Source organism: Salmo trutta, chromosome 7 (genome assembly GCF_901001165.1).
Source record: "Salmo trutta chromosome 7, fSalTru1.1, whole genome shotgun sequence".
Lineage (NCBI taxonomy): Eukaryota > Metazoa > Chordata > Actinopteri > Salmoniformes > Salmonidae > Salmo > Salmo trutta.
Window position 1 is genome coordinate 59639078 of NC_042963.1, and position 15612 is coordinate 59654689.

Below are 15612 nucleotides of genomic sequence, written 5' to 3' on the forward strand. Positions count from 1 at the left end.
TTCCAAGCAAGGAGAGGCGTTACAAAAACCAGAAATACAGCAAAAATTAATCACTAACCTTTGATGATTTTCATCAGATGGCACTCATAAGACTTCATGTTACAGAATACATGTATGTTTTGCTCATATTTATATCCAAAAACCCCATTTCACATTGGCGTGTAATGTTCAGAAATGTTTTGCCTCCAAAACTGCCGGTGAATGAGCACATCAATTTACAGAAATACTCATAAACGTTGATAAAATATACAGATGTTTTCAAAGAATTATAGATAAACATCTCCTTAATGCAACCGCTGTGTCAGATTTCAAAAAAAGGGTTTACGGCGAAAGCACAATTTGCAATTATCTGACTACAGCGCTCAGACAACAACAACAAGAAATACAAATACCCGCCATGTTGGAGTCAACAAAAATTAGAAATAGCATTATAAATATTCACTTACCTTTGATGATCTTCATCGGAATGCACTCCTAAGAATCCCAGTTCCAAAATAAATGTTTGTTTTGTTTCGATAAAGTCTATATTTATGTCTAAATAACTCCTTTTTGTTCAGTTTACTATTCCAAATGCATATGGTGCGAGCAGTAAGTTCAGACAAAGTCAAAAAAGTTATATTATAGTTTGTAGAAACATGTCAAACGTTGTATAGAATCAATCTTTAGGATGTTTTTATAATAAACCTTAAATAATATTCCTGGACCCCAGAGTTTGGTCTGTATCCTGACACTGACCCTGGTCCCCAGAGTTTGGTCTGTAAAATACCCCTGGTCCCCAGAGTTTGGTCTGCATCTTTAACCTGGTCCCCAGAGTTTGGTCTGTATCCTGACCCTGGTCCCCAGGGTTTGGTCTGTATCCTGAGCCTGGTCCCCAGAGTTTGGTCTGCAACCTGACCCTGGTCCCCAGAGTTTGGTCTGTATCCTGACCCTGGTCCCCAAAGTTTGGTCTGTAACCTGACCCTGGTCCCCAGAGTTTGGTCTGCATACTGACACTGGTCCCCAGAGTTTGGTCTGTATCCTGACCCTGATCCCCATAGTTTGGCCTGTATCCAGAGTCTCGTCCCCCGAGTTTGGTCTGTAACCTGATCCTGGTCCCCAGAGTTTGGTCTGAATTCTGACCATGGTCCCCAAAGTTTGGTCTGTAACCTGACCCTGGTCCCCAGAGTTAAGACTGTATCCTGACCCTGGTCCCCAGAGTTAAGACTGTATCCTGACCCTGGTCCCCAGAGTTAAGACTGTATCCTGACCCTGGTCCCCTGAGTTTGGTCTGTATCATGACCCTGGTCCCCAGAGTGTGGTATGTAACCTGACCCTGGTCCCCAGAGTTTGGTCTCCATCTTTACCCTGGTCCCCAAAGTTGGTCTGTATCCTGACCCGGACCCTGGTCCCCAGAGTTTGGTCTGTATCCTAACCCTGGTCCCCAGAGTTTGGTCTGTAACCTGACCCTGGTCCCCAGAGTTTAGTCTGCATACTCACCCTGGTCCCCATAGTTTGGTCTGTGTCCTGAGCCTCGTCCCCCGAGTTTTGTCTGTAACCTGACCCTGGACCCCAGAGTTTGGTCTGTATCCTGACCATGCTCTTAAAAGTTTGGTCTGTACCCTGACCATGGTCCCCAGAGTTAGGACTGTATCCTGACCCTGACCCTGATCCTCAGAGTTTGGTCTGTACCCTGACCCTGGTCCCCAGATATTGGTCTGTACACCCACAACCCTGGTCCCCAGAGCTTGGTCTGTATCCTGACCCTGGTCACCAGTGTTTTGTCTGTAACCTATCCCTGGTCCCCAGAGTTGGGTCTGTATCCTGACCCCGACCCTGGTCCCCCAAAGTTTGGTCTGAAACCTGACCCTGTTCCCCAGAGTTGGGTCTGTATCCTGACCCTGACCCTGGTCCACAGAGTTTGGTCTGTAACCTGACCTTGGTCACCAGAGTTTGGTCTGTATCCTGACCCTGGTCCCTATAGTTTGATCTGTATCCCTACAGTGGTCCCCAGAGTTTGGTCTGTTCCTTGTCCCTGGTCCCCAGAGTTTGGTCTGTACCCTGACCCTGGTCCCCAGAGATTGGTCTGTACTCCCCCAACACTGGTCCCCAGTTTATGGTCTGCAACCTGAAACTGGTACCCAGAGTTTGATCTTTATCATGACCCTGGTCCCAGAGTTTGGTCTGTAACCTGACTTTGGTCCCCAGAATTTGGTCTGTAACCTGACCTTTACCCTGGTCCCCAGAGTTGTGTCTGTGTCCTGACCCTTGTCCCCAGAGATTGGTCTGTAACCTGACGCTGGTCCACAGAGTTTGGTGTGTATCCTGACCCTGGTCCCCAGAGTTTGGTCTGTGTCCTGACCCTGACCCTGGTCCCCAGAGTCTGGTGTGAAACCCCTTCCTGGTCCCCAGAGTTTGGTCTGTACCCTGACGCTGGTCCACAGAGTTTGGTGTGTATCCTGACCCTGGTCCCCAGAGTTTGGTCTGTGCCCAGACCCTGGTCCCCAGAGTTTCTCTATACCCTGACCTTGGTCCCCAGAGTTTGGTCTGTAACGTGAAACTGGTCCCCAGAGTTTGGTCTGTGTCCTGACCCTGGTCCCAAGAGTTTGGTCTGTATCCTCACCCTGGTCCCCCGAGTTTGGTCTGTATCATGACCCTGGTCCCCAGAGTTTGGTATGTAACCTGACCCTGGTCCCCAGAGTTTGGTCTCCATCTTTACCCTGGTCCCCAAAGTTTGGTCTGTATCCTGACCCTAACCCTGGTCCCCAGAGTTTGGTCTGTAACGTGAAACTGGTCCCCAGAGTTTGGTCTGTGTCCTGACCCTGGTCCCAAGAGTTTGGTCTGTATCCTCACCCTGGTCCCCCGAGTTTGGTCTGTATCATGACCCTGGTCCCCAGAGTTTGGTATGTAACCTGACCCTGGTCCCCAGAGTTTGGTCTCCATCTTTACCCTGGTCCCCAAAGTTTGGTCTGTATCCTGACCCTAACCCTGGTCCCCAGAGTTTGGTCTGTATCCTGAGCCTGGTCCCCAGAGTTTGGTCTGCAACCTGACCCTGGTCCCCAGAGTTTGGTCTGTATCCTGACCCTGGTCCCCAGAGTTTGGTCTGTACCCTGACCCTGGTCCCCAGAGATTGGTCTGTACACCCCCAATCCTGGTCTCCAGAGTTTGGTCTGTATCCTCAACCTGGTCCACAGAGTAAGGTCTGCAACCTGAAACTGGTACCCAGAGTTTGATCTTCATCCTGACCCTGGTCCCAGAGTTTTGTCTGTAACCTGACTTTGGTCCCAAGAGTTTTGTTTGTTACCTGACCCTTACCCTGGTCCCCAGAGTGTGGACTGTATTCTGACCCTGGCTCACGGAGTTTGGTCTGTAACCTGACCCTGGTCCCCAGAGTTTAGTCTGTATACTCACCCTGGTCCCCAGAGTTTTCTCTGTATCCTGACCCTGGTCCCCATAGTTTGGTCTGTATCCTGAGCCTCGTCCCCCGAGTTTTGTCTGTAACCTGACCCTGGTCCCCAGAGTTTGGTCTGTACCCTGACCCTGGTCCCCAAAGATTTGTCTGTACACCCCCAACCCTGGTCCCCAGAGTTTGGTCTGTAACCTGACCCTGGTCCCCAGAGTTTGGTGTGTATCCTGACCCTGGTCCCAGAGTTTGGTCTGTAACCTGACCCTTACCCTGGTCCACAGAGTTTGGTCTGTAACCTGATGCTGGTCCACAGAGTTTGGTCTGTATCGTGACCCTGGTCCCCAGAGTTTGGTCTGTACCCTGATGCTGGTCCACAGAGTTTGGTCTGTATCCTTACCCTGGTCCCCAGAGTTTGGTCTGTACCCAGACCCTGGTCCCCAGAGTTTCTCTATACCCTGACCTTGGTCCCCAGAGTTTTGTCTGTATCCTGACCCTGGTCACCAGTGTTTTGTCTGTAACCTACACCTTGTCCCCAGAGTTTGGTCTGTATCCTGACCCCGACCCTGGTCCCCCAGAGTTTGGTCTGTACCCTGACCCTGTTCCCCAGAGTTTGGTCTGTATCCTAACCTTGGTCACCAGAGTTTGGTCTGTACCCTGACCCTGGTCCCTATAGTTTGATCTGTATCCTTACACTGGTCCCCAGAGTTTGGTCTGTATACTGACCCTGGTCCCAGATTTGTTATTTTATTTTTTTAATTAAGTAGGTGAGTCAGTTAAGAACAAATTCTTATTTTCAATGACAGCCTAGGAACAGTGGGTTAACTGCCTTGTTCAGTGGCAGAACAACAGATTTTGAGTTTGTCAGCTTGGTGATCCAACACTCTAACCACTAGGCTACCTGCCGCCCCAGTTTGGTATGTATCCTAACCCTGGCCCAAAATAACTTTCTCTTTCTTCTCTGTCTTTTGATGTAAGTGTTGAGACGATGCATTAAATCCCAGACAAAGATTAAGCTTTCTTTTGATGCAACGGAAAGACAATGTATTCGATTGAGCCCATTTCAGTCATTTACCGGGGTGTGTTTGACAGTTCGTTACAATCTCCACGGTTGTTATGTTAACGGGCAAAAACGACAGGCACGAGCAAGAGTATGAAAGAGTTGCAGGAGCAAAATGAAAGCACTCAATCCAGCGTGATTTAAGTGACAAGTGGATTTTGCAGCCCTCAAACAGGAAATAGATGGCTGTATAGGAGATTCTCAGGTGGGCGGAGCATGCACGTTTCTAGTATTATGTAATGTTTCATGTTTTGTTCGGACCCTAGGAAGAGTAGCTGCTGATTAACAACAGCTAATGGGGATCTTAACAAAATACAACACCAAATAAATACTGTTTCAGTCTGGCCTGTATCCCCAGCAGTCTCTGTCCAAATGGCACGGTACGTATCCCTGACCTCTAACCCTAACCCTAACCCTGACCCTAACCCTGACCTTGACCCAAACCTACGTCCTAGTCAAAGTCTCTGTGTCTGCCTGCCTGCCTGCCTGCCTGCCTGCCTGCCTGCCTGCCTGCCTGCCTGCCTGCCTGCCTGCCTGTCTGCCTGCCTGTCTGCCTGTCTGTCTGTCTGTCTGTCGGGGTGTGAACTAAGTGATAGATACATGTAACTGATTGGCCAGAGAGTCCAGCTACCAGTCACCTGGTCAGTCCCTGTTTTAAAAAATGGTTTTAAAAACTTGATTGATTGTTTGATTCAGGTTCGACATAGGAGAGAGTGCATCACTCCAGAGCAGTGTCCGTGTTACCATAACAACAGAGCCTATGCATCTGGACAGAGCATCAATATGGACTGTAACACCTGGTACGTACCTTAATTAGATGTACCTTATGTAAAACCTGGTAAGTACCTGGTTTAGAACGTACTGTAACATCTGGTTTGTACAGTTGAAATTGGACGTTTACATACACTTAGGTTGGAGTCATTAAAAATAATTTTCGTCAAGTTTGTTAGGACATCTACTTTGTGCATTACACGTCATTTTTCCAACAATTGTTTACAGACAGATAATTTACTGTATCACAATTCCTGGGGGTCAGAAGTTTACATACACTAAGTTGACTGTGCCTTTAAACAGCTTGGAAAATTCCAGAAAATTATGTCATGGCTTTAGAAGCTTCTGATAGGCTAATTGACATCATTTGAGTCAATAGGAGGTGTACCTGTGGATGTATTTCAAGGCCTACCTTCAAACTCAGTGCCTCTTTGCTTGACATCATAGGAAAATCCAAAGAAATCAGCCAAGACATCAGGAAAAGAATTGTAGACCTTCACAAGTCTGGTTCATCCTTGGGAAAAATGTCCAAATGCCTGAAGGTACCATGTTCATCTGTACAAACAATAGTACGCAAGTATAAACACCATGGGACCACGCAGACGCTCAGGAAGGAGACGCGTTCTGTCTCCTAGAGATGAACGTACTTTGGTGTGAAAAGTGCAAATCAATCCCAGAACAACAGCAAAGGACCTTGTGAAGATGCTGGAGGAAACAGTTACAAAAGTATCTATATCCACAGTAAAACGAGTCCTAAATCGACATAACCTGAAAGGCCACTCAGCAAGGCAGAAGCCACTGCTCCAAAACCGCCATCAAAAATCCAGACTACGGTTTGCAACTGCACATGGGGACAAAGTTCGTAGTTTTGGAGAAATGTCCTCTGGTCTGATGAAACAAAAATAGAACTGTTTGGCCATAATGACCATCATTATGTTTGGAGGAAAAAGGGGGGGGAGCTTGCAAGCTGAAGAACACCATCCCAACCGTGAATAACTTTTTATTGAAGCAACATCTCAAGACATCAGTCAGGAAGTTAAAGCTTGGTTGCAAATGTGTCTTCCAAATGGACAATGACCCCAAGCATACTTCCAAAGTTGTGGCAAAATGGCTTAAGGACAACATAGTCAAGGTATTGGAGTGGCCATCACAAAGCCCTGACCTCAATCCCATAGAAAATTTGTGGCCAGAACTGAAGAAGAGTGTGCGAGCAAGGAGGCCTACAAACCTGACTCAGTTACACCAGCTCTGTCAGGAGGAATGGGCCAAAATTCACCCAACCTATGGTGGGAAGCTTGTGGATGGCTACCCGAAATGTTTTACCCAAGTTAAACAATTTAAAGGCAATGCTACCAAATACTAATTGAGTGTATGTAAACTTCTGACCCTCTGGGAATGTGGTGAAAGAAAAAAAAGCTGAAATAAATCATTCCCTCTACAAATATTCGGACATTTCACGTTCTTAAAATAAAGTGGTGATCCTAACCCTAACTGACCTAATTATTTTTACTAGGATTAAATGTCAGGAATTGTGAAAACTGAGTTTAAATGTATTTGGCTAAGGTGTACGTAAACTTCCGACTTTAACTGTAAACGGCTTAGACCATTTATAACAATATCACCTGGTATGCACCTCATTTTGACTGTACCTAAGGTAACTATATCACCTGGTATGTACCTTGTTGACACTGTACCTAACGTAACTATATCATCTGGTATGTACCTTGTTGAGGCCATACCTAACGTAACTATATCACCTGGTATGTAACTTGTTCACACTGTACCTAACATAACTATATCACCTGGTATGTACCTTGTTGACACTGTACCTAACGTAACTATATCACCTGGTATGTACCTTGTTGACACTGTACCTAACGTAACAACATCACAAAAAGAGGCTAGATCATTCACAACTTTCTCTCTTGGTGTGTTTGTGTCCTGTGCAGTATGTGTGAGAACAGACATTGGAGCTGTACAGCGCACGTGTGTGATGGTGTCTGTCGTACAGTGGGAGAGGGACATTACATCACCTTTGACGGTCTTCAGTACTCCTTCCCTGGGCTTTGTCAGTACGTCCTGGTGCAGGTCAGTTTCTGGTACCGTGTGTTATCGTGTGTGTGTGTCATGCCTGGCACTTGTCTTAAAGTTGTTAAGTAATCATGTCAATACAGATACCCGCCGTTTTGGAGTCATCTAAAATCATAAATAGCATTATAAATATTCACTTACCTTTGATGATCTTCATCAGAATGCACTCCCAGGTATCCCAGGTCCACAATAAATGTTGTTTTGTTCGATAAAGTCCATAATTTAAAGTGGGGAGAACAAGTATTTGATACACTGCCGATTTTGCAGGTTTTCCTACTTAAAAAGCATATAGAGGTCTGTAATTTTTATAATAGGTACACTTCAACTGTGAGAGATGGAATCTAAAACAAAAATCCAGAAAATCACATTGTATGATTTTTAAGTAATTAATTTGCATTTTATTGCATGACATTAGTATTTGATCACCTACGAACCAGTAAGAATTCTGGCACTCACAGACCTGTTAGTTTTTCTTTAAGAAGCCCTCCTGTTCTCCACTCATTACCTGTATTAACTGCACCTGTTTGAACTCGTTACCTGTATAAAAGACACCTGTCCACACACTCAATCAAACAGACTCCAACCACTCCACAATGGCCAAGACCAGAGAGCTGTGTAAGGACATCAGGGATAAAATTGTAGACCTGCCCAAGGCTGGGATGGGCTACAGGACAATAGGCAAGCAGCTTGGTGAGAAGGCAACAACTGTTGGCGCAATTATTAGAACATGGAAGAAGTTCAAGATGACGGGCAATCACCCTCGGTCTGGGGCTCCATGCAAGATCTCACCTCGTGGGGCATCAGTGATCATGAGGAAGGTGAGGGATCAGCCCAGAACTACACGGCAGGACCTGGTCAATGACCTGAAGAGAGCTGGGACCACAGTCTCAAAGAAAACCATTAGTAACACACTACGCCGTCATGGATTAAAATCCCGCAGCACACGCAAGGTCCCCCTGCTCAAGCCAGCGCATATCCAGGCCCATCTGAAGTTTGCCAATGACCATCTGGATGATCCAGAGGAGGAATGGGATAAGGTCATGTGGTCTGATGAGACAAAAATAGAGCTCTTTGGTCTAAACTCCACTCGCCGTGTTTGGAGGAAGAGGAAGGATGAGTACAACCCCAAGAACACCATCCCAACAGTGAAGCATGGAGGTGGAAACATCATTCTTTGGGGATGCTTTTCTGCAAAGGGGACAGGACGACTGCACCGTATTGAGAGGAGGATGGATGGGGCCATGTATCGCGAGATCTTGGCCAACAACCTCCTTCGCTCAGTAAGAGCATTGAAGATGGGTCGTGGCTGGGTCTTCCAGCATGACAACGACCCGAAACACACAGCCAGGGCAACTAAGGAGTGGCTCCGTAAGAAGCATCTCAAGGTCCTGGAGTGGCCTAGCCAGTCTCCAGACCTGAACCCAATAGAAAATCTTTGGAGGGAGCTGAAAGTCCGTATTGCCCAGCGACAGCCCTGAAACCTGAAGGATCTGGAGAAGGTCTGTATTGAGGAGTGGGCCAAAATCCCTGCTGCAGTGTGTGCAAACCTGGTCAAGAACTACAGGAAACGTATGATCTTTGTAATTGCAAACCAAGGTTTCTGTACCAAATATTAAGTTCTGCTTTTCTGATGTATCAAATACTTATGTCATGCAATAAAATGCAAATTATTTATATAAGATTTTCTGTATTTTGTTTTAGATTCCGTCTCTCACAGTTGAAGTGTACCTATGATAAAAATCACAGACCACTACATGCTTTGTAAGTGGAAAACCTGCAAAATCTGCAGTGTATCAAATACTTGTTCTCCCCACTGTATGTCCAAATACCTCCTTGTTGTTAGCGCGTTCAGCAAGCTACTCCAAATTTAGGAAGCGTGCCGAAAATGTCACGATGAAAAGTCAAAAAAAGTTATATTTACGTTCGTAGAAACATGTCAAACGATGTATAGCATCAATCTTTAGGGACTTTTTAACATAAATCTTAAAAAATATTCCAACCGGACGATTCCAATGTCTTGAAAAATGTAATGGAACACAGCTAACTCTCATGTGAATGTGCGCCACTGAACTCATGTCCTTTCCTGAGTCAACAACTTCCAACTTCCTTTGTTCACTCTCTGTTCACTGTAAAAGCCTGAAACAACGTTCTAAAGACTATTGACGTCTAGTGGAAGCCTTAGGAAGTGCAAAATGAACCCTAAGTCACTGTGTGTTAGATAGGCAATCACTTGAAAAAACTACAAGCCTCAGATTTCCCACTTCCTGGTTGGATTTTTCTCAGGTTTTTGCCTGCCATATGAGTTCTGTTATACTCACAGACATCATTCAAACAGTTTAAGAAACTTTAGAGTGTTTTCCATCCACATCTACTAATACTATGCATATCCTACCTTCTGAGCCTGAGTAGCAGGCAGTTTAATTTGGGCACGCCTTTCATCCGGACGTCAAAATACTGCCCACTGCCCTAGAGAAGTTAAACAGCTTGAAAAATTCCAGAAAAGTATGTCATGCCTTTAGAAGCTTCTGATAGGCTAATTGCCTACCTTCAAACTCAGTGGCTCTTTGCTTGACATCATGGGAAAATCAAAAGAAATCAGCCAAGACCTCAGAATATTTTTTTATACCTCCACAAGTCTGGTTCATCCTTGGGAGCATTTTCCAAATGCCTGAAGGTACCACGTTCATCTGTACAAACAATAGTACTCAAGTATAAACACCATGGGATCACGCAGCCATCACACCGCTCAGGATGGAGACTTGTTCTGTCTCCTAGAGATGAACATACTTTGGTGCGAAAGGTTCAAATCAATCCCAGAACAACAGCAAAGGACCTTGTGAAGACGCTGGAGGAAACAGGTACAAAAGTATCTATATCCACAGTAAAACGAGTCCTATATCGACATAACCTGAAAGGCCGCTCAGCAAGGCAGAAGCCACTGCTCCAAAACCGCCTGTCACATCCTGGCCAGTATATAAGGTTAATTGTTTTGTAGTTTGGTCAGGGCGTGACAGAGGGTATTTGTTTTATGTGGTTCAGGGTGGTGTGTTTTGTTAAAAGGGTGTTTGTTTTAGTAATTCCGGGTGTTGGTTTATGTTTAGGTATTTCTATGGGGAGTCTAGTGAATGTATGTCTATGTTTGGTTAATTGGGGTTGGGACTCTCAGTTGAAGGCAGGTGTTGTCTATCTGCCTTTGATTGAGAGTCTCATATAGTAGGGTGTGTTTGTGTTTGGGATTTGTGGGTGATTGTTCTGTGTTCAGCCCTAGGCTTTGCCAGACTGTTTTGTTGTTCGTTCGTTTTCGTGGTTTGTTTGTTTTGGAGTGTTATTTTGAAAGTTAATAAATCTAAAAATGAGCATACACGTACCTGCTGCATTTTGGTCTTCATTCACCGACGACAACCGTGACAGAATCACCCACCACCAAAGGACCAAGCAGCAGAGGAAGGAGCAGACAGCGTTCGAGTTGGACTGGCGGGAGAAGTGGACTTGGGAGGAAGTTCTGGACGGGGCCGGACCTTGGCATCAGGCTGGGGAGTATCGCCGCCCGCAGTGGGAAATAGAAGCAGCCAAGGCAGAGAGGCGGTGGTACGAGGCCAGAGACGCGCTGAGGGAGAAGCACGAGAGGCACCCCCAAGAAATTTTTTGGGGGGGGGCACACGGGTAGTTTGGCTAGGCGAAGGAAGAGCCGGAAGCCAGCTACCCGTGGTTATATGGAGGAGCGTATGAGGTGGGGAGCGCCATGTTTTGCTGAGAAGCGCACTATCTCACCCATACGCACGCACAGTCCGGTGCGAGTTATTCCAGCCCCTCGCAGGTGCCGTGCTAGAGCGGGCATCCAGCCTGGTAGGAGGATGCCTGCGCAGCGCATCTGGTCGCCGGTACGCCTCCGAGGACCAGGCTACCCAACTCCCGCTCTACGCACGGCTACCATCAGGCCCCTGCACAGCCCAGTCTGCCCTGTACGAGCACTCCGCTCGTACAGGGCTACTAGTTCCATCCAGCCAAGGCGGGTTGTGCAGGAGGTAAGATCTAGACCGGCTGTGCGCCTCCATAGCCCTGGGTTTCCAGCTCCTGTCTCTCGTGCGGACCCGGAAGTGCGTCCACCCAGTCCGACTCGTCCTGTTCCCGCTCCCCGCACTAAACGGCAAGTGCGTAAACCCAGCCTCGCCAGTCAACAGTCGTCGGAGCTGCCCGCCAGTCAACAGTCGTCGGAGCTGCCCGCCAGTCAACAGTCGTCGGAGCTGCCCGCCAGTCAACAGTCGTCGGAGCTGCCCGCCAGTCAACAGTCGTCGGAGCTGCCCGCCAGTCAACAGTCGTCGGAGCTGCCCGCCAGTCAACAGTCGTCGGAGCTGCCCGTCAGTCAACAGTCGTCGGAGCTGCCCGTCAGTCAACAGTCGTCGGAGCTGCCCGTCAGTCAACAGTCGTCGGAGCTGCCCGTCAGTCAACAGTCGCCGGAGTGGTCAGACTGCGCTGAACTGCCGGAGTGGTCAGACTGCGCTGAACTGCCGGAGTGGCCAGACTGCGCTGAACTGCCGGAGTGGCCAGACTGCGCTGAACTGCTGGAGTGGCCAGACTGCCCTGACCTGCCGGAGTGGCCAGACTGCCCTAACCTGCCGGAGTGGCCAGACTGCCCTAACCTGCCGGAGTGGCCAGACTGCCCTGAACGTCCCGAGTGGCCAGACTGCCCTGAACTGCCGGAGTGGCCAGACTGCCCTGAACTGCCGGAGTGGCCAGACTGCCCTGAACTGCCGGAGTGGCCAGACTGCCCTGAACTGCCGGAGTGGCCAGACTGCCCTGAACTGCCGGAGTGGCCAGACTGCCCTGACCTGCCGGAGTGGCCAGACTGCCCTGACCTGCCGGAGTGGCCAGACTGCCCTGACCTGCCGGAGTGGCCAGACTGCCCTAACCTGCCGGAGTGGCCAGACTGCCCTGACCTGCCGGAGTGGCCAAACTGCCCAGACTGTCCCGAGTTGCCAGACTGTCCCGAGTTGCCAGACTGTCCCGAGTTGCCAGACTGCCCAGACTGTCCCGAGTTGCCAGATTGCCCAGACTGTCCCGAGTTGCCAGACTGCCCAGACTGTCCCGAGCTGCCAGACTGCCCAGACAGCCTGGAACGGCCTGAGCCGGAGCCACCTCCAAAAAATAGGTGGGTTGGGGAGGGGGGGTGTAGCACAGTGCCGTCGTTGACGGCAGCCACCCTCCCTTCCCTCCCTTTAGTAAGGGGGAAATTTTCTTTTGGGTATTGTTTGGGGGTATTTTTTATTTTTTTTGTTAAGGTGCTTCCGGGGTAGCACCTTTAAGGGGGGGGGTACTGTCACGTCCTGGCCAGTATATAAGGTTCATTGTTTTGTAGTTTGGTCAGGGCGTGACAGAGGGTATTTGTTTTATGTGGTTCAGGGTGGTGTGTTTTGTTAAAAGGGTGTTTGTTTTAGTAATTCCGGGTGTTGGTTTATGTTTAGGTATTTCTATGGGGAGTCTAGTGAATGTATGTCTATGTTTGGTTAATTGGGGTTGGGACTCTCAGTTGAAGGCAGGTGTTGTCTATCTGCCTTTGATTGAGAGTCTCATATAGTAGGGTGTGTTTGTGTTTGGGATTTGTGGGTGATTGTTCTGTGTTCAGCCCTAGGCTTTGCCAGACTGTTTTGTTGTTCGTTCGTTTTCGTGGTTTGTTTGTTTTGGAGTGTTATTTTGAAAGTTAATAAATCTAAAAATGAGCATACACGTACCTGCTGCATTTTGGTCTTTATTCACCGACGACAACCGTGACACCGCCATAAACATTTCTGACTACGGTTTGCAACTGCACATGGGGACAAATATCGTACTTTCTGGAGAAATGTCCTCTGGTCAGATGAAACCAAAATAGAACTATTTGGGCATACTGACCATTGTGTGCTCCGGGCATGTGCTGACCAACTGGCAGGTATCTTCACTGACATTTTCAACATGTCCTTGATTGAGTCTATAATACCAACATGTTTCAAGCAGACCACCATAGTCCCTGTGCCCAAGAACACAAAGGCAACCTGCCTAAATGACTACAGACCCGTAGCACTCACGTCCCTAGCCATGAAGTGCTTTGAAAGGCTGGTAATGGCTCACATCAATACCATTGTCCCAGAAACATGAGACCCACTCCAATTTGCATACCTCCCAAACAGATCCACAGATGATGCAATCTCTATTGCACTCCACACTGCCCTTTCCCACCTGCACAAAAGGAACACCTATGTGAGAATGCTTTTCATTGACTACAGCTCAGCGTTCAACACCATAGTACCCTCAAAGCTCATCACTAAGCTAAGGAACCTGGGACTAAACACCTCCCTCTGCAACTGGATCCTGGACTTCCTGACGGGCCGCCCCCAGGTGGTGAGGGTAGGTAGGAACACTTCTGCCACGCTGATCCTCAACACTGGAGCTCTCCAGGGGTGCGTGCTCAGTCCCCTCCTGTACTCCCTATTCACCCACAACTGCATGGCCAGGTACGACTCCAACATCATCATTAAGTTTGCAGACGACACAACAGTGATAGGCCTGATCACTGACAATGATGAGACAGCCTATAGGGAGGAGGTCAGAGACCTGGCCGGGTGGTGCCAGAATAACAACCTATCCCTCAATGTAACAAAGACTAAGTAGATGATTGTGGACTACAGGAAAAGGAGCACAGAGCCCGCCCTCATTCTCATCGATGGGGCTGTAGTGGAGCAGGTTGAGAGCTTCAAGTTCCTTGGTGTCCACATCAACAACAAACTAGAATGGTCCAAACACACCAAGACAGCCGTGAAGAGGGCACGACAAAGCCTATTCTCCCTCAGGAAACTAAAAAGATTTGGCATGGGTCCTCAGATCCTCAAAAGGTTCTACAGCTGCAACATCGAGAGCATCCTGACCAGTTGCATCACTGCCTGGTACGGCAATTGCTCTGCCTCTGACCGCAAGGCACTTCAGAGGGTAGTGTGTGCGGCCCAGTACATCACTGGGTCCTGCCATCCAGGACCTCTACACCAGGCGGTGTCAGAGGAAGGCCCTAAAAATTGTCAAAGACCCCAGCCACCCCAGTCATAGACTGTTCTCTCTACTACCGCATGGAAAGCGGTACCAGAGTTCCAAGTCTAGGACACAAAGGCTTCTCAACAGTTTTTACCCCCAAGCCACAACACTCCTGAACAGGTAACCAAATGGTTACCTGGACTATTTTCATTGTGTGCCCCCCCCCCAACCCCTCTATTATGTTGCTGCTACTCTCTGTTTATCATATATGCATCGTCACTTTAACTATACATTCATGTACATACTACCTCAATTGGCCCGACCAACCAGTGCTCCCGGACATTGGCTAACCGGGCTATCTGCATTGTGTCCCACCAACCGCCAACCCCTCTTTTTACGCTACTGCTACTCTCTGTTCATCATATATGCACATAGTCACTTTAACCATACCTACATGTACATACTACCTCAATAAGCCTGACTAACCGGTGTCTGTTTATAGCCTTGCTACTGTTATTTTCAAACGTCTTTTTACTGTTGTTTTATTTCTTTACTTACCTACACACACACACACACACACACACACACACACACACACACACACACACACACACACACACAAAAACCTTTTTTTTCTCGCATTATTGCATTACCTGTTGTATTCGGCGCACGTGACAAATAAACTTTCATTTGATTTGATTCGATTTATTATGTTTGGAGGAAAAAGGGGGGAGCTTGCAAGCCGAAGAACACCATCCCAACCGTGAAGCACTGGGATGGCAGCATCATGTTGTCGAGGTGCGTTGCTGCAGGAGGGACTGGTGCACTTCACAAAATAGATGGCATTATGAGAAAGGAAAATTATGTGGATATATTGAAGCAACATCTCAAGACATCAGTCAGGAAGTTAAAGATTGGTCGCAAATGGGTCTTCCAAATGGACAATGAACTCAAACATACTTCCAAAGTTGTGGCAAAATTGCTTAAGGACAACAAAGTATTGGAGTGGCCATCACAAAGTATTGGAGTGGCCATCACAAAGCCCTGACCTCAATCCCATAGAAAATGTATGGGCAGAACTGAAGAAGCGTGTGCGAGCAAGGAGGCTTATTTTGGGAAGCTTGTGGAGCTTGTGGAAGGCTACCCGAAACATTTGTCCCAAGTTGAACAATTTAAAGGCAATGCTACCAAATACTAATTGAGTGTATGTAAACTTCTGACCAACTGGGAATGTGATGAAAGATATAAAAGCTGAAATAAATCATACTCTCTACTATTATTCTGACATTTCACATTCTTAAAATAAAGTGGT

At 47.6% G+C, this 15612-nt stretch overlaps 1 protein-coding gene across 1 annotated transcript in view; it reads left to right on the forward strand.

Moving 5' to 3' along the window:
- vwf (von Willebrand factor) overlaps positions 1–15612 on the forward strand; it is a 182633-nt gene that overhangs the window by 27267 nt on the left and 139754 nt on the right. Inside the window, exons 19-20 of the mRNA XM_029759558.1 lie at positions 5136–5239; positions 7160–7298. Coding sequence (XP_029615418.1) covers positions 5136–5239; positions 7160–7298 — 243 coding nt within the window. The remainder of the gene's footprint in view (positions 1–5135; positions 5240–7159; positions 7299–15612) is intronic.